This window comes from Eriocheir sinensis, chromosome 1 (genome assembly GCF_024679095.1).
Source record: "Eriocheir sinensis breed Jianghai 21 chromosome 1, ASM2467909v1, whole genome shotgun sequence".
Taxonomy (NCBI): Eukaryota; Metazoa; Arthropoda; class Malacostraca; order Decapoda; family Varunidae; genus Eriocheir; species Eriocheir sinensis.
The window spans coordinates 2,552,019-2,568,272 of NC_066509.1; the positions used below are offsets into that span (position 1 = coordinate 2,552,019).

At 44.5% G+C, this 16,254-nt stretch overlaps 1 protein-coding gene and 1 long non-coding RNA gene across 6 annotated transcripts in view; one reads left to right on the forward strand and one right to left on the reverse strand.

Moving 5' to 3' along the window:
* LOC127005409 (uncharacterized) overlaps positions 1 to 16,254 on the reverse strand; it is an 88,958-nt gene that overhangs the window by 52,638 nt on the left and 20,066 nt on the right. The window lies entirely within an intron of this gene.
* The window catches only part of LOC127004672 (myosin-IIIb-like), a 67,370-nt gene that overhangs the window by 28,258 nt on the left and 22,858 nt on the right, over positions 1 to 16,254 (forward strand). For all 5 annotated transcript variants that reach the window (XM_050872794.1, XM_050872845.1, XM_050873005.1 and 2 more), the window contains 11 exons: positions 637 to 792; positions 1,126 to 1,301; positions 2,324 to 2,428; positions 6,434 to 6,610; positions 7,795 to 7,932; positions 10,158 to 10,322; positions 11,791 to 11,958; positions 12,697 to 12,813; positions 13,725 to 13,913; positions 14,547 to 14,749; positions 15,264 to 15,408. In XM_050872794.1, the coding sequence (XP_050728751.1) occupies positions 637 to 792; positions 1,126 to 1,301; positions 2,324 to 2,428; positions 6,434 to 6,610; positions 7,795 to 7,932; positions 10,158 to 10,322; positions 11,791 to 11,958; positions 12,697 to 12,813; positions 13,725 to 13,913; positions 14,547 to 14,749; positions 15,264 to 15,408 (1,739 nt within the window). The remainder of the gene's footprint in view (positions 1 to 636; positions 793 to 1,125; positions 1,302 to 2,323; positions 2,429 to 6,433; positions 6,611 to 7,794; positions 7,933 to 10,157; positions 10,323 to 11,790; positions 11,959 to 12,696; positions 12,814 to 13,724; positions 13,914 to 14,546; positions 14,750 to 15,263; positions 15,409 to 16,254) is intronic.

Sequence of the window (16,254 nt, forward strand, 5' to 3'; positions counted from 1 at the left end):
AACTATCCCCCAGTCCCCCCGTTTCTCCCTCCCTCTCATCACCATCACCACCACCATCATCATCATCTGGTCCATTCACTATACTTATGTTCTATCTCCACTTCACCATCATCACCATCATCACCACCCACCCATCATTACAGACTCACCCATTTCTTCCTCGCTTTCTCCATTCACACACTCACTGACCCACGTATATTGATTCGATAACCTAAAGATAAGAAACCTCTATGACAAACTAGCTAGCCATTTCTCTATTACTCTTTTACAAGTCTTTATTTCACCCTAAGAAGCCTCTCTAATCCTCTTACAGATTACGGAGATATCACAAACATTCACACATTCGTCTACATACACTACTCATATATATTATCTACTATCACAAACTAGCTAGCCATTTCTCTATTACTCTTTTACAAGTCTATATTTCGCCCTAAGAAGCCTCTCTATTCCTCTTACAGATTACGAAGATATCACAAACACATTCACACACCTATCTACATGCTCATATCTACCTCTCCTTTTCTCTACCTCTTCAGCACGCTCTAACACTCACTCTGGACCTATACCTCTCTTTTTCTCTGTCTCTTCAACATGCTCTAACACCCACTCTCTCTCCCCTCTCCCCGCCCTCAGAGTACACGCCCCCGCCCGCCAGAATGTCGTACATGGGCCTGAGTCAACACATCGACTTCGACAACCTCCCGGACCCCAACACGCGCTTTGAGCTGCTCGAGGTGATAGGGGAAGGGACGTATGGAGAGGTGTTCGCCGCCAAGGACCATGACACCAGTGAGTACAGAAGGAGGAGGAGGAGGAGGAGGAGGAGGAATACTATCAGGAAACAAAACTAGAGTAACTAATAGACAAAGAAAATAAAAAAAAGAATCTAGCACATAGACCCAAACCCAACAAATAAACCTAACCTAACCTAACCTAACCTAACCTAACCTAACCTAACTTAACCCAACCCAACCTAACCCAACCCAACCTAACCTAACCTAACCTAACCTAACCTAACACTGATATAGACTTCACTTAACATATTGTCCTATACTCCCCGTCCCCACTCCCCCAATCTCCCCCCTCCCACCTCACCTTACATCCCCCCCCACATCCCCCCAGATGAGAAGGTGGCAATCAAGATCATGGAGAACATCGGGGAGAACCTGGAGGAGATCGAGGAGGAGTATCTGATCCTACGTGACCTCAGCATCCACCCGAACCTCCCAGCCTTCCAGGGGATCTTCTTCAAGCGAGGCAACGTCAGGGAGGAGGATCAGGCCTGGCTAGTCATGGAGGTGAGGAAGAGGAGGAAGAGGAAGGAGGAGGAGGAAAAGGTATGGGAAAGAAGGAAAGAAGAAGGGATTGGGAACGAGGATGGGTAAAGGAAGAAGAGGAGGAGGAGGAGGTATATGGGAAAGAAGAGTGAAAGAGGGGATTGGGAAAGAGGATGGGTAAAGGAAAAAGAGGAGGAAGGAAGGAAGGAAGGAAGATGGGGTGAGGAAGAGGAGGAGAAGGCGGAAGAGGAGGAGGAGGAAGAGGTATATGGGAAAGAAGAATGAAAGAAGGAAATGAAAAAAAAGATAAGTAGAGGAAGAAGAAAAAGAAGAAAGGGAGGAAGAAAGATGAGGTGAGGAAGAGGAGGAAGAGAAGGAGAAGGAGGAGGAGGGTAATAGGAAAGGTTGGTAGAAGAAGGAGAGAAAGAGGGAAGGAAGAGTAGGAGAAGAAGAAGGAGGAGGAAGGAGGATAATGGGGAAGAAGAAGGGAATAGATAGGCGGAGAGGAAGAAGAGGAAGATGAAGGGAAGAAAAGTGATACAAATGTGGTACAAAATCAACGTTATCTCTCTCTCTCTCTCTCTCTCTCTCTCTCTCTCTCTCTCTCTCTCTCTCTCTCTCTCTCTCTCTCTCTCTCTCTCTCTCTCTCTCTCTCTCTCTCTCTCTCTCTCTCTCTCTCTCTCTCTCTCTCTCTCTCCCTCTCTCCTCTCTTCCCCTCCACTCCATTCTCCTCCCCTCTCTCTCTCTTCCTCTCTTTCTCTCCATCACACCCTTACCATTTCAACTTCTCCCCCTCTCTTCCTCTCCCTCTTCCTCCCCTATTCGACTCCATTCTCCTCCCCTCTCTCTCTCTCTCACCCTCTCTTTCTCCCCATCATATACCTACTCTTTCAACTTCTTCTCCCCCTCTCTTCCTCTCCCTCTTCCTCCCTATTCTCCCATTCTACTTATCTTCCTCTTTTCCATTACCCTCCTCCTCCTCCTTCTCCTCCTCCTTATCTAACGCTCTTCCATCCCCCCACCTCGATCTCTCCCCCCAACAGCTGTGTCCTCGAGGCTCCGTGACAGACCTCGTGCAAGCGCTGATCCGCCGAGGACAGAAGCTGACGGAGAAACAGCTGGGCTACATCCTGAAGGAGACCATTGACGTGAGTACTGAGAGAGAGAAAGAGAGGGATAGAAAGATAGATAGAGAGATACAAATACTGAGATAGATAGATGGAGATACAGATAGATTGATGGATTGATGAGTGAGCGAGTGAGTGAGTGAGTGACTTACTGAATGACTGATTGATTGATAGATTGATAGATATATAGATAGATAAAGAGAAACGAAGATACACAATTAACAAGTAAACAAAGATAAGTAAAAGAAAAAAGTTAATCATAAAGAAGAGAAAGTAATAGACATAATAAGTCTTAAAGATAAACAATTAACAAGCAGACAAAAGATAAACAAAGAAAACAAAGAAAAACAAAAGATAAGCGAGTCTCCCCTACACGTGTGGCGGAAGGAAGAACGGGTACCCGGAGTCTATACAACACAGGTTCGAATCCCGTTAGCCTGTCCACAAGAGGATCAGGTATTAGTTTAGTGGTTACCAGGAAGTGCTGAGGCAGGGGGGAGGGAGGGAGGGAAGGAGGGGAGGAGGGAAGAGAAGAGAGAAAAGAGGACGGGAGGGAGGGAGGAAGAAAAGGAGGGGAGGGAAGGAGGAAGAGAGGGAAGGAAAAGGAGGAAGGGAGGGAGGGAGGGCAGGAGGGAAGAGAAGAGAGAAAAGAGAACGGGAGGGAGAGAAGAAGGAAGGGAGGGGAGGAAAAGAGGGAGGGAGGGAGAGAAGGAAGGAGGAATAGAGGAAAGGAAGGCTCATGTAAGATCTGAGACGGAGAGAAAGATAAATGGAGGAGAAATGGAGGAGAGAAAGTAGAGGAAAGGGAAGGGAAGAAAGTGAAGAGAAGGAAAAGAAAGAAGAGATGGAGAGAGAAATACTGAGTCAAAAAAGGAGTTACAGAAATGAAGAAAATGAAGGAATAAGATAATAAAGATTGGAGAAGAGAAATAGGAAAGAAGAAAAATGATGTAGAGGAGAATAAAGAGAAAAAAAAAAACGACAAGAAGAAGATAAGTAATGGAAGGAAGAAGGAAAACGAGAATAAGAGAGAATAAGAGAATGAACAAGATAAGTAAAAGAAGAAAAGAATGAAGAAAATGGAATGAAAGAAGACGGGAAAGAAAGAAAAATGGAAGGAAGAAGAAAAACGAGACGAAGAAGAAAGAATAAGAGAATGAACAAGAGAAGTAAAAGAAGAAAAGAATGAAGAAAATGGAATGAAAGAAGAGAGGAAAGAAAGAAATATGGAAGGAAGAAGAAAAACGAGAAGAAGAAGAAAGAATAAGAGAATGAACAAGATAAGTAAAAGAAGAAAAGAATGAAGAAAATGGAATGAAAGAAGAGAGGAAAGAAAGAAATATGAAATGAAGAAGACAAAAAAGAGATAGGAGAAAAAAGAATGAAAAAGAGAAATACAAAAAAGAAGAATGAAGAAAAATTATGAAGAAGAAAATAAAGATAACAATTAAGAAAAGATAATTAATGGCAGGAAACAAGAAACGAAAAAGGGAATTAAGAAAGAAACAAGGAAACAAAAAGAGAAGGAAAGAGAAAGTGACCAATGAAGGAGGAAGAGAGAAAGAGAGGGAAAAAAAGAGAGAGAGAATGGGAAACAAAAGAGTATTAAAGATAATTTGAAAAGTGAAAGGTGGTATTTTATAAACGTGAGAGAAGGATGAGAAGGAATAATTGTGGGAGAGACAGGAAGGGAAAGGAGGAGAGGGAGAATGGGATGGGAAAGAAGGAAGGAAGGAAGGAAGGAAGGGAGGGAGGGAGGGAGGGAAGAAAGGAAGGAAGGGAGAATGAGACGGGAGGGATGAAAGGAAGGGAGGAAGGAAGGAAGGGAAGGAAGGAAGGAAGGAAGGAAGGAAGGAAGCAAAGAAGAAAGGGAGAAAGGATTGATAATTAGGAGAAAAAACGAAAGAAGAAAGGAAGGAAGGATTGAGAAAGAGGAGGAAGAAAGAAAGGAGGAAAGGAAGGAGTGATTGAAGAAAAGGAGAAAAGAAAAGGAAGCAAAGAAAGAAACTTGAATGAAAAAAAGGAGAAAGAAAGAACGAAAGGAAGAAAGGAAGAAACTATTGATATAAAACGAGGAAGAAAGAACCAAAGGAAGAAAGGAAGGAAGAAAATAACAATAAAAAGGGAGAAAGAAGAAAACAAAAGAAGAAAACATTGAAAGGAGGAAGTAGGAAAGGAAAACCACACACAGAAGAAGACACTGAAGAAAAAAAAGGAGAAAAAGAAAAAGAAAAAGAGAATGTATTTAAGAGAACGAGAAGGGAAGGAAGCCATAGTGAGCAGGAGTCTCCCTTCCTTGTTCTCTCTCTCTCTCTCTCTCTCTCTCTCTCTCTCTCTCTCTCTCTCTCTTGCTTTTTTTTGTATTGATTTAAGTGTGAGGCGAAGGTAAGTAAGATTGGGTTCTCTCTCTCTCTCTCTCTCTCTCTCTCTCTCTCTCTCTCTCTCTCTCTCTCTCTCTCTCTCTCTCTCTCTCTCTCTCTCTCTCTCTCTCTCTCTCTCTCTCTCTCTCTCTAAAGAAAGAAAGAAAAAAGAAAGAAGGAAGAGAAAAAGAAAGAAAGAAAAAAGAAAGAAGGAAGAAAGAAAGGAAGGACGGAAGGAAGGAAGGAAGGAAGGAAAGGAAAGGAAAGGAAAGGAAAGAAAACAAAGAAAGAAAGAAAGAAAAAAAAACACAAAGGATATAATAACATTTACTGTTATATATCCTAACAAATTTTCTTCTATTAATTCTTCACGTATCTCACCTCTCGCCCCCCCCTTGCCCCCCTTCCCCCCCAGACAGGTAGCTCACAATTTACCTGTAAGTACCACACACCTGCCTCACGCGGTAACTCCCGGCGGCCACTCACGTTCGCCCGCCCCCATCCATCACGCGCGTAGTAACATCACGTTCACTTAAGTCACCCGATGCTGCGATTTTCTGATACTTATCGCTTTTTCTTCGTCACTCTCCCACTTGCCGCCGTCTACGTAGCCACCTGGGAAGACGCACAGCACCCCCTGGCTAGTTCTCTCTCTCTATAACCATCTGTCGGGGTTTGTATCACCTGGAAACTGACTAACAAACACCTGAGAAGCGTGTCCGATAGCCTTTACACGGAACTGGAACCGATACCCTTAACCTAACCTAACTTTCCTCTACTACCACCTTATACCTAGACTTGGAACCATTATAACGGTACCAGAACCAATACAACGGTACCAGAACCAATACAACGGAACTGGAACCAATACCCTTAACCTAACCTAACCTTCCTCACTACCACCTTATACCTAGACTTGGAACCATTATAACGGTACCAGAACCAATACAACGGTACCAGAACCAATACAACGGAACTGGAACCAATACCCTTAACCTAACCTAACCTTCCTCACTACCACCTTATACCTAGACTTGGAACAGGTTAGGTTGGGTAGGTTAGGTTGGGTTAGATTAGATTAGGTAAGGTTAGGTAAGGTAAGGTAAGGTTAAGTTAGGTTAGATTAGGTTAGGTTGGGTAGGTTAGGTTGGGTTAGATTAGATTAGGTAAGGTAAGGTAAGGTAAGGTAAGGTAAGGTTAAGTTAGGTTAGATTAGGTTTGGTTGGGTAGGTTAGGTTGGGTTAGATTAGATTAGGTAAGGTTAGGTAAGGTAAGGTAAGGTAAGGTTAAGTTAGGTTAGATTAGGTTAGGTTGGGTAGGTTAGGTTGGGTTAGATTAGATTAGGTAAGGTAAGGTAAGGTAAGGTAAGGTAAGGTTGTTAGGTTAGATTAGGTTAGGTTGGATAGGTTAGGTAGGGTTAGATTAGATTAGGTAAGGTTAGGTAAGGTAAGGTAAGGTAAGGTAAGGAAATCTCTCTCTCTCTCTCTCTCTCTCTCTCTCTCTCTCTCTCTCTCTCTCTCTCTCTCTCTCTCTCTCTCTCTCTCTCTCTTTTTTCTTACATTACGGGAAGAGAAATGAAAACAAGACCACAAAACAACTATATACTCCCCATATATGACACACTAATCTTTCTCCCCTTCCCCCCCTCCCCCCACCCTCCCCCCAGGCCATGGTATACCTGCACCAGAACCGCGTCATGCACCGGGACATCAAGGGACACAACCTCCTCCTGACGGAACAAGCCAACATCAAGCTCGTCGACTTCGGGGTGTCCTCCCACCTCGCCTCCTCCTGGGGCCGCCGCAACACCTCCGTCGGCACCCCCTACTGGATGGCGCCCGAGGTGAGGAGGGGGAGAAGGAGGAGGAGGAGGAGGAAACATGGCAGGCGAGAATTCTACCACTGAACAGGAGGAGGAGGAGGAGGAAACATGGCAGGCGAGAATTCTACCACTGAACAGGAGGAGGAGGAGGAGGAGGAGAGGAGAGGAGGAGGAGGAGGAGGAGGAGCAGGAAACATGGCAGGCGAGAATTCTACCACTGAACAGGAGGAGGAGGAGGAGGAGGAGGAGGAGTGATGGTGTTTTAAGTTATAGTACAGCTTTCCTTCTTCACTTCTTCTGTTTCCATCTTTTTTTTCCCTTCATCATCTTTCTTCATTCTATACATCTTCCCTTCTTCTTCTAGTCAATCTCCATCTTCTTCCCTTCTTTCAACCTCTCAACTTCACTTTCTCCCCTTCCTTCATCTAGTCAATCTCCATCTTCTTCCTTTCTTCATCCTCTCAACTTTATTTTCATCCCTTCTTCATCCTTCATCTTCCCTTCTTCATCTCGTCAATCTCCATCTTCATCCTTTCTTTTAATCTCTCAACTTCACTGTCTTCCCTTCCTTCATCCTCACAATTCCCCTTCTTCATCTATCCATCCTTCTCTCCTTCTCTCTCCTTCACCTTTCCAGTCTCCTCCTTCAATCCTTCTTTCATCGTCACAACTCTTCTATCTTTCCTTCATTCCCTTCTACACCTCTTCACTCTCCTTCTTCATCCCCACAGCTCTATCTTAATCCTTCCTTCATCTTCTTCCTTCACCTCGTCATCTCTATCTTCACCCCTTCTTTCACTCTCACACTTCTACTTCTATCATTCATTCATTCCCTTCTACACCTCTTCACTCTCCTTCTTCATCACACAACACTATCTTAATCCTTCCTTCATTTCCTTCCTTCACCTCGTCATCTCTATCTTCACCCCTTCTTTCACTCTCACTTCTATCTTTCCTTCATTCCTTTCTACACCTCTTTACTCTCCTTCTTCGTCCCCACAACACTATCTGAGCCCTTCCTTCTTTTTTGTAGGAGCAGCGAGTAGCGGGCTTTTTTTATTATTGTTTCCTTTTTTTGTGCCCTTGAGCTGTCCCCTTAGTTGCAAAAAAAAAAATCACCTTCTTCACCTGCTTATCTCTATCTTCATCCTTTCATTCACCCGTCATCATCCCCTTTATCCCTCCCTCACGTTCCTCTTCGTCAGGTTATCGCGTGTGAACAGCAGCTGGACTACAGTTATGACGTGCGCTGTGATGTCTGGTCCCTAGGTATCACGGCGCTCGAACTGGCCGACGGCGAACCTCCCCTCTCGGACATCCACCCCATGCGAGCCCTCTTCCAGGTGGGTGAAGGGTGCTGGGTTGGGTTAGGTTAGGTAAGGGAGGGAAAGGAAAGGAAAGGAAAGGAAAGGAAAGGAAAGATAAGGTTAGGTTAGGTTAGGTTAGGTTAGGTTAGGTTAGGTTTGGTAAGGTTAGGATAGGTTTGGTAAGGTAAGGTAAGGTTTGGCCAGGTAAGGTTAGGAGCATAGGGAAGGTAAGGTATACATTATGTTGATGGGTGATGGGTTAGGTTAGGTAAGGTAAGGTAAGGAAAGGTTAGGTAAGGTAAGGTAAGGTAAGGTTTGGCCAGGTAAGGTTAGGGACTTAGGGAAGGTGGGGGATATGTTATGAGTGATGGGTTAGGTTAGGTTAGGTTAGGTTAGGTTAGGCTAGGTAAGGTAAGGCTAGTTAAGGTAAATAAGAAAAGGTAAGGTAAAGTAAGGTTGAGTTAGGTAAGGTAAGGTATGGTTAGGGATATATGGAAGGGGGCATACGTTGTTCTATAAAGGGTAATGGGTTAGGGTAAATTAAGTTAGGTTAGGTAAGGTTAGGGAAGGGTAGGTAAGTTAGGTTAGGAATAGGGAAATAGTGCGGGGGCGGGGGAGAAACGCTATGTAGATGGTGAAAGTGATGACAGGACACAGAACCAGGAAGTGACTAATGAAGGATTTCGCAAAGGTGCAACAAAAGGGAGGAAGGAACAGGTGACAACAGGTGGAAATGGGTAATGAGGGGCTTGTGCAGGTAAACGAGGTGGCGAGGGAGGCTTAGAGAGATACCGGCCGACAGGTGTGAGAGATAGAGAGTGGGAGAGAGGGAGTGTGTAATGAGAGGGTAGTACAGGTGAGGTGATAATAGAGTAATGAAAGAGAAAGTATGTGATGCAAGATATAATGAGGTGTTTTGCAGGGATGATAATGAGGATGGTTTTGCAAGTGAAGATTAGAGTGTGTGAAATTAAAGTGTTTTGTGAGGCATTAATAGCTTAGTAAAGGTGTGATTACAGGTAAGGGTTGTTAATGAGAAGGACTTTGCAGGTGAGGGAGATAAGAGAGATGAAATGAAAAGTGCTTTGTGAGGTGTTAGTGGTTTGGTAAAGGTGTGATTGCAGGTAAGGAATGTTAATGAGAAGGACTTTGCAGGTGAGGAAGATCAGAGAGATGAAATGAAAAGTGTTTTGTGAGGTGTTAGTGGTTTAGTAAAGGTGTGATTGAAGGTCAGGTATGTTAATGAGAATGACTTTGCAGGTGAGGAAGATCAGAGAGATGAAATGAAAAGTGCCTTGTGAGGTGTTAGTGGTTTAGTAAAGGTGTGATTACAGGTAAGGGTTGATATGAGAATGACTTTGCAGGTGAGGGAGATAAGAGAAATTAAATGAAAGTGCCTTGTGAGGTGTTAGTGGTTTGGTAAAGGTGTGATTACAGGTAAGGGTTGTTAATGAGAAGGACTTTGCAGGTGAGGAAGATTAGAGAGATGAAATTATAAGTGTTTTGTGAGGTATTAGTGGTTTAGTAAAGGTGTGATTACAGGTAAGGGTTGTTAATGAGAAGGACTTTGCAGGTGAAGAAGATCAAAGAGATGAAATGAAAAGTGCTTTGTGAGGTGTTAATGGTTTAGTAAAGGTGTGATTGCAGGTCAGGTATGTTAATGAGAATGACTTTGCAGGTGAGGAAGATCAAAGAGATGAAATGAAAAGTGCCTTGTGAGGTGTTAATGGTTTAGTAAAGGTGTGAATCAGGTAAGGGATTTAATGAGAAGGACTTTGCAGGTGAGGAAGATTAGAGAGATGAAATTATAAGTGTTTTGTGAGGTATTAGTGGTTTAGTAAAGGTATGATTGAAGGTCAGGTATGTTAATGAGAATGACTTTGCAGGTGAGGAAGATTAGAGAGATGAAATTATAAGTGTTTTGTGAGGTGTTAGTGGTTTAGTAAAGGTGTGATTACAGGTCAGGTATGTTAATGAGAATGACTTTGCAGGTGAGGAAGATCAGTGAGATGAAATGAAAAGTGTTAGTGGTTTAGTAAAGGTGTGATTGCAGGCTCTACTCCTTTCACCCCTCCCCTTCAACTCTCCCCCTTCACACACACCCCATCCCAATCTCCCATCTCTTTTCCCTTCACCCCTTCGCCCACACACACCCCATCCCAATCTCCCATCTCCTTTCCCTTCACCCCTACCACACACACCACTCCCCAACCTCCCTTCACCCCACACTCACCCCACTCCCTCTTCACCCCCCCCTCCAGATCCCCCGCAACCCCCCGCCAACGTTGGACCGGCCGGTGGAGTGGTCGATGGAGTTCAACGACTTCATCTCTGAGTGCCTCGTGAAGGACTTCGAGCAGCGGCCTATCGCCAAAGAGCTGCTCCAACACCCCTTCATCAAGGCCGTGCCCCACAACCCCGAGGAGGTGAGGAAGGAGGCGCGGGAGGAGGGGGTGCAGGAGGGAGTAGAGGGTAGGAGATGAATAGGAAGATGAGACGGAGAATAAGATAGAGGAGGGGAAAAGAAGTGAAAGATGTATAGCTAAAAGGAAAATAGAGAGGAGTTGAGGAAAGGAGAGGCAAAGGAAGGGAATGAAGGAGGGAGAGAAAACAAGGAAGAGGGATAAGTTAGGTGAGGAAGGGGATGAAGGAGGGAAAAGAAGGGAGTATTAGCAACAGAGAAACAGGGAGGAGGAGAAGAGGATGAAGGAAGGGGGAGAGAGAAGTATAAGGAAGCATTTGGAAGGAGGAGAACAGGTGAGGAAGGAAAGAAGTAGAGGAAGGAAAGAATGAAGGAGGGAAAAGAAGGGAGTATTAGGAACAGAGGAGCAGGGAGGAGGAGGAGAAGAGGAATAAGGAAGAGAGAAAGAGAAGAAAGAAAGCATTTGGTAAGAGGAAGGAAACAAGTGGAGGAAGGAAAGGATGAAGGAAGGAAAACAGGGAAAAAGAAGGAGACATAGCTAAAAGAGGAGACATGTGAAATCCCAGCTTATAAAATGGAAAATAACATGACCACGTAGACCCAATAACGTTAAAAAAGAACTCGACTCATCTCCTTTTGTGGCCTTAGGAAGTAGTTATGAGCTCAGAAGACGAGAGTGTGAAATCCCAGCAAATCGACGAAAGAGATAGAGGATGCAGACCCTATACTGTTTGACGGAAGTGAGCGCCCCGTCAAATTATGCAAAGGAGATTATGTAACGCGCTGATTCATGGCCATAACGATAGGGCGCACAGCTGGGTGGGGGGGTGGGGGGGGAAGTGACGGTCAAGTGTGAGAGAGAGAGAGAGAGAGAGAGAGAGAGAGAGAGAGAGAGTGTTGTTGTGTTAGGCTGCGCTCATTATCAAGGGAATCACACGGGAAGCTTATGTTACGAGACTTGAAGGAGAGTTTGTGTGGTAGTAGTAGTAGTAGTAGTAGTAGTAGTAGTAGTAGTAGTAGTAGTAGTAGTAGTAATTGATGTTGCTGTTACTATTTTCCATGTAGAAGAAATACCGACAATAACAAAAACAGCAACAACAGGAACAACAGCAAAACAACAACAACAACAACAACAATGAAAACAACAGTAGCAATAATAATAATAATAATAATAATAATAATAATAATAATAATAATAATAATAGTAAACAAAGGTAGAAAGAATAAAAAGTTAGAAATATTAATAATAAAAAAGTTTCCCATACAAATCATAAATCACCTTTCTTTCCTTCCCCCTCCCACAACACCCCTTCACCCACTCCCCAACTCCCCCCTCACCCACTCCCCAATTCCCTCACCCCAACTCCCCCAACTTCCCCTCACCTCCCTTTGCAACTTCCCTCACCCCCAACTCCCCCACACCTTCCCCTTCCCCAACTCCCCCTCACCTCCCATCACCCCCCCCCCAACAGGTCCGGCGTGAGTTAGTCCTCCTCCAAAATGACCTTCGGAAGAGAAACCAGCTGGTGCAGAAGGAGCCGGAGACCACCATCAAGGGCGGCGCGCTGAAGGCTGACCGGCGCACGAAGAGGACGCTCGTTTGGATGGATGACCTCGCCTGCCTCGAACGACTGACGGAGGTGAGCGGGAGTGACCTAGCTTGACCTCGTACCCTGGTTTTCTTCATTGCTGTTTTTTTTTTTGCCTTGTGCCATTTTTCTTTGCGTTTTCTTTTCTTTTTGTTTTGTTTTTCTTGCGCCCTTTTCCTTTTTTTTTAATTTGTTTTTCTTAAGCCCTTTTCCTTTGCCTATTTACTTTCTTTATGTATCGTTCTTTATAATTGGTACTTTTTTTCTTGAGTCCTTCCTTCACCCACACTTTCTCTTCCCGTTCTTCCATTCTTTGCCTTCTCCCTTTCACCCCATTCTTTTAACTAACTTTTCAACCACCTCCCAATGTTCTCCTCACTACTGTTTGTTCTCTTCTTCCCCTCTTCTTTCTTTTGTCTTCTTCCTTATATCTCATTCTTTTAACATAATGTACTTCTTTGCGTTCCTCTTTCATCTCCACATTTTTTTTCCCACCCTATCATCATCAACAACAATAACGGGTACCGGCCAGATTCCCCCCTGGACAATTTCCCCCCTGAGACATTCCCCCCTGGACACATTCCCCCCTGGACACGTTCCCCCTGGGCATATTCCCTTCAGGACATTTTCCCCCGCAAACATCCCCTCCCTACATCCATTCACCTGCCCCTTCGGTCCTGACAACAATAACAACAACTTTCCTACACATACTTCCTTCCCCCTATATCACCTGTAGTTCCTTCACCGTTACCTATTCCACCTGTAATTAACCTTCGTGTGTACCTGCAGGAGGTGATCGTGGACCACTTGGAGAGGCGGTACCAGACGGATCAGATCTACACCTACATGGGCGACATTCTCATAGCGGTCAACCCCTTCAAGGAGCTGGGCGTGTATGGCGACCAGGTGAGAGAGGGAGAGGGAGAGAGAGAGAGCGTTGTCAAATTATCGTATACAGCGCATTCGATTTTCGTATTTTCTGACTAATAACTATAGCAAAAAAGAACGAAAATAAACAATAAATATCAGTTTTTAACGCTAACTTTAATTTTCTGTTGGTATTTGTGTAGGTACGAGAGTTTGAGGCTTAAAAATTATATATATAATGTTCAGTACGATAATTTGGAGAGAGAGAGAGAGAGAGAGAGAGAGAGAGAGAGAGAGGGTACAGGTAGAGAGGGACAACGCTATTTCATTATATTTTCTCTGCTTTTTTCAAATCTTTCTCTCTCTATTTTATCTCATCCCTTCTTTCACTAACCGCCATCACCATTAACTACCACCATCACCACTAACCACCTACCTACGATTAAGCCACTAACTACCCTAACTACTAACTAGCCTAACTAACTGACTAACCTAACCTAACTAGCCTATCTGACGAACTGACCTAACTTACTAGCCTAACTAGCCTAACCTAACCTAACCTAACCTAACCTAACTAGCCTAACTGACTAACCTAACCTAACCTAACCTAACTGACTAACCTAACCTAACCTAACCTAACTAGCCTAACTGACTAACCTAACCTAACCTAACCTAACTAGCCTAACTGACTAACCTAACCTAACCTAACCTAACTAGCCTAACTGACTAACCTAACCTAACCTAACCTAACTGACTAACCTAACCTAACCTAACCTAGCCTAACTGACTAACCTAACCTAACCTAACCTAACTAGCCTAACCTAACCTAACCTAACTACACTAACTAACTAGCCATTAACCAACCACCATCACCACTAACCACAAGCTCCTACAACCTCAACCTCTACCACCACCACTATCACTACCACCACCACCATCTCCCCCTACAGGAATCGAGACGGCACAGGGGAATGGTGAAGAGTGAGAACCCGCCCCACATCTACGCCATGGCCGACAACGCTTACCACACGATGCTCCACCAGAAACAACAGCAGTGCATCGTTATATCAGGAGAGTCCGGCGCTGGCAAGACAGAGAGCGCCAATTTCCTCCTGAAGCAACTCGTGACGCTAGGAAAGGTACTATAGGCTTGAGGGGAGGTGGGGAGATAGGCCTACTTAACCCGGTAGCTGCAGGGATCATATTTCTGAAAGGCCCCTCTAAGCGAATTAATGAGAAAAAATCATCGCTCACACAAACCATTTCATAATATATATCAACGCATTTGTGATCAGTTTATGCATCATCTATTTTGGGAGGTTGATATCATAGCAAAAATTTGGCCCGTCGCTGGTCCTACACGGTAAAGCCACAAATTTGGCCTGTCGCTGCTACCGGGTTAAGGGGCGGTTTTTGGTAAGCTTTCGTAGGGTTTTTTTTTGGGGGGGGGGAGTTCATGTTATTAAAGGTATTTGGCTCCTGTTATTTGTGTGAGCTTCTAAAAACACTTAACCAACTTCTCCTTTTTTATTTTACTGCTTAATCTTCTAAATTTCTTCTTCCTCCTTTCCCTTACTCTCTTTCTTACTTTCCTTTTTTTTTTACAACAAAGGAGACAGCTCAAGGGCACACAAAGAAAGGAAACAATAATTTTAAAAAAAGCCCGCTACTCGCTGCTCCTATAAAGAATCCAAAGAGGTGGCCGAAAGAGGGGTCAATTTCTCTCATTCTCACACTCATTCTAACCCCCTCTCTCACCCTCTTCCACATAGGCACCGAATCGTAACCTCGAGGACAAGATCTTGCAGGTGAACCCCATTATGGAAGCCTTCGGGAACGCCAAGACGGGTATCAATGACAACTCCTCGCGCTTCGGCAAGTACCTCGACCTTACCTACACGCGGCTCGGCAAGGTGACCGGCGCCAAGATCTCGGTGTATCTTCTGGAGCAGTCCCGGGTCGTGCGTCAGGCTAAGTGAGTGTGGTGGTGGTGGTGATGGTGGTAGTGGTGTATGGTGACTCTGACGTGTTGTTTTACTTATTTTCTGCTTTTTTTTATATTTTTTTTCTTTGTCTTGATTTCTTTTCTTTTCTTCTTTCTTTCTTTCTGTTTTCTTCTCTGTCTTTATTTTCTTTTATTGCCTATTTTCTTTTTTTTATTTCTTTTTCTTTTTCTTCTTTTTTTTCTTCTTCTTTTCGTTGATTGTTTTTTTTCTTCATTTTCGTTTTTTTTCATTTTTTCTTGTTCGTGTTCATTTCCTGTTTCCTCTCTTTTTATTTATTTTTTCTTCTTTTCCTTTTTTCTCCTCCTTTTTCTTCTCTCTTTCCCTCTCTACTTCTACCTCTACCATTCCCTCACACCCTCGCCTTCTTTCTTTCTTCCTTTTCCTTTCTCTTCTACCTTTCTCACCCATACACCTCTCCTCTTTCCTCTCTCCTGCCACCCATATCACTCTCTCATCCACCTCTCCTTCTCTCCTCCACCACAGGGGCGAACAGAACTTCCACATCTTCTACTACCTCCACGACGGACTGGAGGCGGAGGACAAGCTGCTGCAGTATTGCCTCGACAAGAACAAGCGAGACAAACATCGCTACCTGTCTGGGTCGAACTGGAGCAAAAGCAAAAGTCAGGTGAGACGAACTGGACTTTAACTTTCCATCCTTCTCCTGTTTACATATTCCTAACCTCTCTCTTTACTCTTGGAACCCTTTGATATAGCTACACGCCTCTCCCTTCTTACCCTCTTCTTATATATCCCTAAACCTTTTCGTCCCCTTCAATAGTACTCAAGACTCCAACCCAACCCTCAAGACTCGAAGACCCCCCCTATTCTCCTTCTCTTTACATACATTTCCAAGCTCTCTCAGTCTTCTCCAACTCTCAAGACTTCCCCCTAATCCTTCCTTCACCCTCCTCCTCCTATTTACACAGCCCCTCAACCTCTCCCCGTTCTCCCCAACCCATAACTCTCCTCTCCTCCTCCTTACATATCCCCTCAACCTCTCCCCGTTCTCCCCAACCCATAACTCTCTTCTCCTCCTCCTTACACATCCCTTCAATCTCTCCCCGTTCTCCCCAACCCATAACTCTCTTCTCCTCCTCCTTACACATCCCCTCAACCTCTCCCCATTCTCCCCAAGCCTCAACAACTCCAGAACCCTTACCTCCCATCCTTCTTCTACTCCTTACACCCCAGCAATCTCTCTCCCCACCCCCCCTCCCCTCAAAACACCCCTCTAATCACCCTTCACCCCTTGCTATACACCTCTTTAGCCTCCCCAACGCTCAAAACTCCCCCTAATCACCCTCATTATACCCTCACACCATACCCAACCTCTCCCCATCCACCCCAACCCTCAAAACACCCCTCTAATCACCCTTCACCCCTTGCTACACACCTCCCTAGCCTCCCCAATCCTCGAAACTCCCCCTAATCACCCTCATTATACCCTCACACCATACCCAACCTCTCCCCA